The 8774-nt window shown below is 41.6% G+C and overlaps 2 protein-coding genes across 2 annotated transcripts; one reads left to right on the top strand and one right to left on the bottom strand.

The window, feature by feature from the left end:
- Window positions 1–1704: 1704 nt before the first annotated feature.
- On the bottom strand, window positions 1705–4738 carry LOC120056593 (short-chain dehydrogenase/reductase family 42E member 1-like). The gene is made up of 3 exons (XM_039004790.1): window positions 4646–4738; window positions 4183–4248; window positions 1705–3241 (listed from the first exon to the last, which is right to left on the bottom strand). Exons 2-3 carry the CDS (start codon window positions 4242–4244, stop codon window positions 2341–2343), a joined length of 963 nt encoding a protein of 320 aa, XP_038860718.1. The 5' UTR covers window positions 4245–4248; window positions 4646–4738; the 3' UTR covers window positions 1705–2340.
- Window positions 4739–7057: 2319 nt separating this feature from the next.
- On the top strand, window positions 7058–8707 carry LOC120056583 (arylamine N-acetyltransferase, pineal gland isozyme NAT-10-like). The gene is made up of 2 exons (XM_039004776.1): window positions 7058–7199; window positions 7472–8707. The coding sequence occupies exon 2, from the start codon at window positions 7478–7480 to the stop codon at window positions 8348–8350; it is 873 nt and encodes a 290-aa protein (XP_038860704.1). The 5' UTR covers window positions 7058–7199; window positions 7472–7477; the 3' UTR covers window positions 8351–8707.
- Window positions 8708–8774: the final 67 nt, after the last annotated feature.

Here is an 8774-nt window from a genome sequence, read left to right as displayed (position 1 = left end):
TCCCGGAGCAGTGCATGATCTTTTTCTTCGAAAACATAAACCCTTACAACAAAGTTTCAACGTCAGGATACGTTTGTCAACTTCAGTTTTTGTTAAGTTGAAAGGTCTTTACAGTCAATGGCGCGCTGCGCGGAGGAATTTTCCCTTGTCAGTTTTTATCCAGTTTTCCAAAAGAGTCTCAAATGTAAATTTGAGGTTGAGAAAATATTGCAATACACCACTAACAGCCACATCTTACATATTAAAAGACACAGAGTGCGCCAAAACACGTTTTAAACACAATTTAGTGCAAGGGACTCGTTTGTGGAGAAGGAATGTGAGGAAGTGGACGGGGTGCACTCCGCCTCTCTGGAATGTGGTTAATGCTGGAGCGAAACAATGATTGCGACCAACTCAGCAAGGGGGTGCCTGAGTTTGAAAAAGAGTAGTCCCTAGAGAGTACGGCTGTATTCATCTCAGCCTTAAAAAAAACTGCACAAAGGACCAGTCTCACCTGGCCCAATTTCATTTGCCCTTTTCGGTTTCGGGACAGAAACAGCTTCACTGAATTTAGAATGGGTTGTTTCTAGAGCATGCTGAACACAATGTATTACAGTTTAGATGTCGAATGCAGGGAAGGCTTCTCTTCTGTCTATCAACAAAGGGCTTTTGCCACCAAGATTATGCAGATCTCATTTGTCGCATGACTCGCATCTATGATTTTAATTCTTGACAGCAAAATATTGCATTGTCTCAAAAACATTGATGTTTTATAAGATACAAAAAAGTTTATATAATGTGTGATGATTAAGCTAAGAATTGTCCCAAACGTATAATGAAGTTAGCCTATTACTTTGTGCAACTCATTAGAAACACAAATCACAGGCTGGTCAGTCATGTAATTGTATTCAATAATATTATGAGAACATTATACAACTAAAATAAAAATAAAAATATCCCTTATAGGAAATGTTATTACAAATACCAACAAATTATTGATCCCCACTAGGATCTGGTCACAAAACAACCAGAAAGGTTAGGAATTCAGCAGCAGGCCTGATAAAAGATATCACACATTGACAAAAAATCTGTCGGCCATCATGAAACATTTCAGTTATACAGTATAAAAAAAAACATAAAATCTTATCTGTTAAACATTACAATACATTGTCCGTCATATTTCTTATTACCATCTTCAATTGAGATGTAAAAACAAAACCGATGTAAATGTTGGTTCACACTTTAAATGAAGTACAACTTATAAAGGGTTTTATATAGCATACATAAAGGCTTCATAAGCACTACATAAATGCGTCACAAATCATCTATAAGCGTATGCCATCAGGGCGGTTAGAGCGTTGAGCCAGTAACTGAAAGGTTTCTGGATCGAATCCCTGAGCAGACAAGCCCCTGAACAAAACAGTTAACCCATTGTTCCCTGGTAGGCCGTCATTGTCAATAAGAATTTGTTCTTAACTGACCTGCCTAGTTAAATAAAGGTTAAATAAAAAAATACTGATTAAATGGTATATAAACATAAGTGTGTTAAATTTGGTAATTCACCCTACAGTGGGAATTATGTCACCCTTTATGACATATGCTTATAGATGATTTTTGAAGCATTTATGTAGTGCTTATGACGTCTTTATGTATGCTTTATAAAGCCTTTATAAGTTGTACTTAATTTAAAGTGTGACCAAATTTTGTTTGTACCAACAGACATCGTCACCAAGAGATATCTCTTATACATAATCAAATTTAGAGAATCCTTATGTAAATACTGCATTTGGCTAGTGGACTATGGTCAGGTACTTCCATGGACAGTCACAAATTAAAACAAACATTCCATTCTGGCTTTAAAAACCCTGCCAAAAACAAAATGCATTGTGTCCAACAATTGTCAATATAATACAAAAGTTAGCTATACTATATCTAACTCGGTATATCTATTGTTGGAATTTACACAAAACACATTCATGGACATTTATTAAGGGAATGTGGTCTTTATTTTGAACAGGTCTAATTCTGGTTAATAATATTATTTTGTTTTATTACAAACTGCCAACATTGTAATTGATAAAAGGAGAACCAAACAATCCATCACCACTAGTATAGCACAAGTTTCAATATTTAAATGTGCCATTGAGATGTATCACTTTATTACTGCCTGCTGATTAACTGCCAACCACTGGGAGGTATGAGCGTGCCAGAGCTACTAGAGCTGCTAATAGAAGACCATCTAGTATCAGTCGCTGGAGAAGTGAACCCCTAGGTTTTCTTCATTGACCTCTACTCTTGAACCACTACACAAGCTCCTCCAGGTTATACTCCTAGGGCTCATAACCCAGCTCGGCCTTGGCCTTAGTCATGCGTCACAACGGTCTTATACACCTCTGTGCGTGTGAGCAGAGGCTGGAAGTTATAGATCGGGCCGAAGAGATGGTGAATCATCTCAGTGAGGAATGCAACAAAGTAAATGAGAGAGAGTGGTAGACGTAGTTTGGGGAAAGAGTAACCCAAACCCTCCACCAGAGGTCTGAAGAACTCAAAGTTGTTGACAGGTCTTCCGTCTGAGATGAAGTATGCCTGTCCAGCAGAGCGGTGCTGGTGCTCTGACGTCAGAGCCTCTGCAGCCAGTTCGTGCGCAGACACCAGGATGTCTACATGGACAAACTCCACTAAACTTCTCGGATCGCCATACACAAACCTGAATATCCCGTTCTCTATGTACCTAACGATCCTGGGCAGGTGCCTCTGCTTGCCAGGCTCGTATATACTGGCTGGACGCAGAGCACAGGCCCTCAACACACCTGTCCCATCCTTCAGCTCTGTACCACTGGCTTTCATCACGGCTATCTCAGCTACCGACTTGGTTCTGGAGTAGTGGTCAGGGTGGAGATGGAGAGGTAGGTAGGGGAGGCTTTCGTCACCACCCTCAATGTCTTGGCCTCCTAACACTAAGTTGATGGTGCTGGTGTAGACAAGCCTGGAGACTCCAGCCTCTACACAGGCCCTGAGGACATGCTCTGTGCCCTGGACATTCACCTCCTCAATCAGCTTCCTGTTCAGCTGCTCCCTGACAGACATGCCGTAGGAGGAGCTGTGGAAAACACAGTCCATGCCAGTGACCGCCTTCTCCACCTGAGCATATTCACGAATCTCTCCCTTTAGGAACACAATGCCCTTTGGAACCTCTAGGCTGGGCGGGCTCATATCAAACAGAATGACTTCAGCTTCCTTTTTATGTAGTGAGCAGGAAAGGCTGTAAGAAATGAAGAATAGAGTGATCCTGTTTTTTATTTTTATTTTACCTTTATTTAACCAGGTAGGCTAGTTGAGAACAAGTTCTTCTTTACAACTGCGACCTGGCCAAGATAGAGCAAAGCAGTGCGACACAAACAACAACAGATTTACACATGGAATAAACAAGCGTACAGTCAATAACACAATAGAAAAAAAGAAAGTCTATATACAGTGTGTGCAAATGGCATGAGGAGGTAAGGCAATAAATAGGCCATAGTAGCGAAGTAATTACAATTTAGCAAATTAACACTGGAGTGATAGATGTGCAGATGAAGATGTGCAAGTAGAAATACTGGTGTGCAAATGCTAATCTGGAATATTGGGTATAGGGAAACTTTACACATGTAATGAGGGATATTCTAATAATGTTCAGTTCAACACTAAAAAACGAAATAGGAAAGTCATTAGCCTACTTATGAACAGTGCTTGATTTGGACTGAAATAGGTGCAGGTACTCATTTTGGGTGCCAATACTGTTTATATTTAAGTGCAGGAGCTCCACAATACTTTTGAGCTCATATTCTATAAAAGGAACAGGAGCTTAAGCAGTAGAATATTTGAGGTGCCGGTACTCAGCTCCGGTGAGCTCCTGTCCAAGTCAAGCACTGCTTATGAAGCTACCATTAGTAAGTCACAACAATATGTTGTAAGCAGGGATTCAATTGATGGGGTGATAAGGTTCTGCCACTTTAGTATGTAACACAGAATAAATAGACTACAGTGAATAACAGCATTATAATAACTGGTATGATAACTCCCCCTAGTGGGGTTTAGGAGTACCGTTAGCGAATAATTTTGCACATTCACTTGGTAATGTACAAGTTCTCTTCTGTATTGATAAGATGAAGACTATGTACAGGCAACAAATAATGTAAAATATTTATATTTTGATGGGCTTACCGGAAACCAAAGTATCCACTGCCACCGGTAATCAAAAACGTGCATATTCGCGCCTTCTCCATTTCACTGAAATGAAAACTTGAAGTTCAATATGCTTGAAATAACACCACACAGTACCTTCAGAGAGAGCATGAATTAAAGTATTAAAGTATTGAATTTGTAAAAGAGACAGTGCCGAAATGTATAACAACCAACAACCTGCAACCTCATCACGTCTACTGTAGCCATACTTGTAAGATTGTGGCCTATTACTTGATAATGCTACGTTGACGTTTGGCTACATTTGGGTCATGAACGCAACATTTGATGCAAACTAGTTTAGCTACATAAGAGTACGACAATGACAGTTGTGTAAACCTGTACTGTATCAATCAGATCGCTGACATATTATACTAGTCTACAGGCTGTTATCTAGGCTATTGAACAGCAAACACTTTAATTTCAATTGAAAACTGGATTTTACCTTGCCGTTTTAACTTAGCAACCTTATCGTTTGTCCAGCATCAATGCTTTAATTAATTAATCGGTGTGACAGGCTGTTACTATTTTACAAACAACTTCCTTGGGCGGAGCTAGTGAAATTCTTGAAGGGAACTGCTAGCGGTTTCATGACTTGTCAGTGCATGGGCTACGCGAACTTCCTACTTTACACTTTTGACGTGGTAGGTACCTACTCCTCTTTATTGACAGGGTAGAATTTATTTTTATTTTTTTATTTGACCTTTATTTAACTAGGCAAGTCAGTTAAGAACAAATTCTTATTCACAATGACGTCCAAGCCCGGTCAAACCGTAACCCGGCGACGCTGGGCCAATTGTGCACCTCCCTATGGGACTTCCAATCACGGCCAGTTGTGATACAGCCTGGAATCAAACCAGGGTCTGTAGTGACGCCTCTGGCACTGAAATGCAGTGCCTTAGACTGCTGCGCCACTCTGGAGCCCATATAGCAAGGATTGTATATGTTGTCCCAGCCAGCACCAGGGACCTCATTCAGGATGTTGTCACAGGAACATCCCATTGTCACTCTTCAAAGGGGGAGACACTCTAGACCCAAACTGTTACAGACCTATATATATCCTACCCTGCCTTTCTAAGGTCTTCGAAAACCAAGTTAACAAACAGATCACCGACCATTTCGAATCCCACCGTACCTTCTCCGCTATGCAATCTGGTTTCCGAGCTGGTCATGGACCTCAGCCGTGCTCAGGGTCCTAAACAATATCATAACCGCCATCGATAAAAGACAATACCGTGCAGCCGTATTCATCGACCTAGCCAAGGCTTTCGACTCTGTCAATCACCACATTCTTATTGGCAGACTCAACAGCCTTGGTTTCTCAAATGACTGCCTCGCATGGTTCATCAACTACTTCTCAGATAGAGCTCAGTGTGTCAAATTGGAGGGCATGTTGTACGGACCTCTGGCAGTCTCTGGGGGTGCCACAGGGTTCAATTCTCGGGCCGACTCTTTTCTCTGTATACATCAATGACGACGTTCTTGCTGCTGATTATTCTCTGTTCCACCTCTACGCAGATAACACCATTCTGTATACTTCTGGCCCTTCTTTGGACACTGTGTTATCTAACCTCCAGACAAGCTTCAATGCCATACAACTCTCCTGATTGGCCTCCAACTGCTCTTAAATACAAGAAAACTAAGTGCATGCTCTTCAACCGATTGCTGCCCGCACCCTCCCGCCCGACTACCATCACTACTCTGGACGGTTCTGACTTAGAATATGTGGACAACTACAAATACCTAGGTGTCTGGTTAGACTGTAAACTCTCCTTCCAGACTCACATTAAGCATCTCCAATCCAAAATTAAATCTAGAATCTGCTTCCTATTTTGCAACAAAGCATCCTTCACTCATGCTGCCTAACATACCCTAGTAAAACTGACTATCCTACCGATCCTTGACTCCGGCGATGTCATTTACAAAATAGCCTCCATCACTCCAGCAAATTGGATGCAGTCTATCACAGTGCCATCTGTTTTGTCACCAAAGCCCCATATACTACCCACCACTGCGACCTGTATGCTCTCGTTGGCTGGCCCTCGCTTCATATTCGTCGCCAAACCCAATGGCTCCAGGTCATCTATAAGTCTTTGCTAGGTAAAGCATGCCTTATCTCAGCTCACTGGTCACCATAGCAGCACCCACCCGTAGCACGCGCTCCAGCAGTTATAGTTCACTGATCACCCCCAAAGCCAACTCCTCATTTGGCCACCTTTCCTTCCAGTTCTCTGCTGCCAATGACTGGAACGAATTGCAAAAATCACTGAAGCTGGAGACTCATATCTCCCTCTCTAACTTTAAACATCAGCTGTCAGAGCAGCTTACAGATCATTGCACCTGTACAAAGCCCATCTGTAAATAGCCCATTCAAATACCTCATCCCCATATTGTTATATTTATTTTTTGCTCCTTTACACCCCAGTATCTCTACTTGCACATTCATCTTCTGCACATCTATCACTCCAGTGATTCATTTCTAAATTGTAATTATTTCGCTACTATGGCCTATTTATTGCCTTACCTCCTTAATCTTACCTCATTTGCACACACTGTATATAGACTTTTCTATTGTGTTATTGACTGTATGTTTGTTTATTCCATGTGTAACTCTGTGTTGTTGTTTGTGTCGCACTGCTTTGCTTTATCTTGGCCAGGTCGCAGTTGTAAAGGAGAACTTGTTCTCAACTAGCCTACCTGGTTAAATAAAGGTGAAATAAAAATAAAATAAATATGTCAGTGTATCTGAAATGTACAACACTTCCCATACACACCACAAGGCTCCAGTGTTTTACAAGTGAGGACCCTTATGCAAGGCTCACTCGTGAACTTTAGTATTGCTTTCCAGTACATGAGCAAAGTCTAGGGTGCTCAGTTGTTTTGTCATGCAAGAGCCATTCTTATCTCTTTTAATGCACAACTGCTTTGCCCTTCTTGCCCTGAAGAACTCTGAACAGCAAGCAATACTTTGAGAAGCTAATTTTTCACTGCCTTTGAAAGTAAGTAATCATCAAATGGAAATGAAAAATAGCTGCCTGTGCCTCCATGTAGTATCCTTGTGTATCCCAAGTTTTTGTCTATTCTTTAATCTTTTATCCTTCAATTCAAGGATAATGCCTACATGGTGGTGTTTCAATTGCAAAGAGGATCTTACTCTATGTGAAAAACAAATTGTGAATGAGACATTAGCGGATGTCAGTTTCTGTATATGTAGTCGTAAATCATGCAAAAGCAGAAACTCATGCAGTGTCTTTGTTTTGTTAACTCTTAGGACAAAATGAATCTGGAAGAGTACTTCAAGAGGATCGGGTTCTACGGCCCATTTTCTAAACCAGACCTTGAAACACTGAACCAGGTCCACAAACACCATGTGATGTCAATACCATTTGAAAACCTCAGCATTCACTGTGGTGAGAAGATCACTATGGACCATGAGTTGATTTTCAATAAGATTGTGAGGAGCAATCGGGGGGGTTGGTGTTGTGAGAATAACCTCCTCTTTGCTTGGGTACTAAAAGAGATGGGTTATAATCCAGTAACACTGGGTTCAAGAGTCTACAACAACACCATAAACCAGTTCGGGCCAATAGACTCTCACCTCATCAACAAGGTGGTCATTGATGGGACTGCTTACATTGCAGACGTGAGCTTTGGGGTATCCTCCCAAATATGGCACCCTCTTGAGCTCGTCTCCGGGAAGGACCAGCCACAATCCCCTGGTGTCTTCCGTCTCATACAAGATGGAGACCTGTGGACCCTGGAGAAGACTGGTCGAAAGCCTCTGGTTCTCAATGAGGCCTTTACCAACTCGCCTCTGGTAGACAAGAGCCCAACCAAGAAGATCTACGGCTTCACCCTGGTTCCCCGTGGGGTTGATCATTTCCTAGAGACTTCCCACTGCCTTCAGACAGATCCAAAGTCTCTATTCACCAACAAGTCCATCTGCTCACTGCAGACGGCTACAGGATTCAGAGCTCTAATTGGCTGGACCTTCAGTGAGGTCACCTACAACAACCAGGATGGTTTTGATGTTTTGGATATGAAAGACATATCTGATGATGATGTGGATAAAGTGCTGAAGGAAATGTTTAATGTGTTGTTAGCAAACAAGCTGGTTCCCAAAAACAACAAAGCTGGCTACACTATTTAAGAACTTGATTGCCTGTACCATTTAATATTTAATGTGATGTAATTGTAATGTAGCCTTGGCAAATCTAGGTGCTGCTACATTGAGCAAAGATTCCTCACAACGAGATCAGTGAGATTTACAAAACACATTTTGTATTGTAACGACCCTGGGTTTATACTCGCGGAAATCGACACTGCCGTTCGAGCAAACTTTTGCGGCACAGTCGATAGCGCGCCGGACCTCGGGCTCGAAGGTCGAGGGTTCGAGACCTGCTCCCTGCCTGTTTCATTACAGTATTTTCTGTCAATATTAAAAATTAATTTCACCAGAGCTGATTGTGCGGCCTTTGAACACTCAATAAACATGCTTTTAAACAAATATATATTCATTGGTTATTTGGTCTCTGCGACCTACTTTTATATAATATCTGAAGAGTGGATGAGTA

Source organism: Salvelinus namaycush, chromosome 1, assembly GCF_016432855.1.
Source record: "Salvelinus namaycush isolate Seneca chromosome 1, SaNama_1.0, whole genome shotgun sequence".
Classification (NCBI taxonomy): domain Eukaryota; kingdom Metazoa; phylum Chordata; class Actinopteri; order Salmoniformes; family Salmonidae; genus Salvelinus; species Salvelinus namaycush.
Note: the sequence above shows the minus strand (reverse complement) of the source record. Positions and strands in the feature narration are given on the sequence as shown.

Bases quoted from the DNA above. Each gene is read 5' to 3' on its own strand.
- LOC120056593 (XM_039004790.1), bottom strand. From the start codon at position 4,244: ATGGAGAAGGCGCGAATATGCACGTTTTTGATTACCGGTGGCAGTGGA. The intron at 3,242-4,182 runs GTAAGCCCATCA...CATTTCTTACAG, and splicing joins AGTGGATACTTTGGTTTCCG to CCTTTCCTGCTCACTACATA.
- LOC120056583 (XM_039004776.1), top strand. From the start codon at position 7,478: ATGAATCTGGAAGAGTACTTCAAGAGGATCGGGTTCTACGGCCCATTT.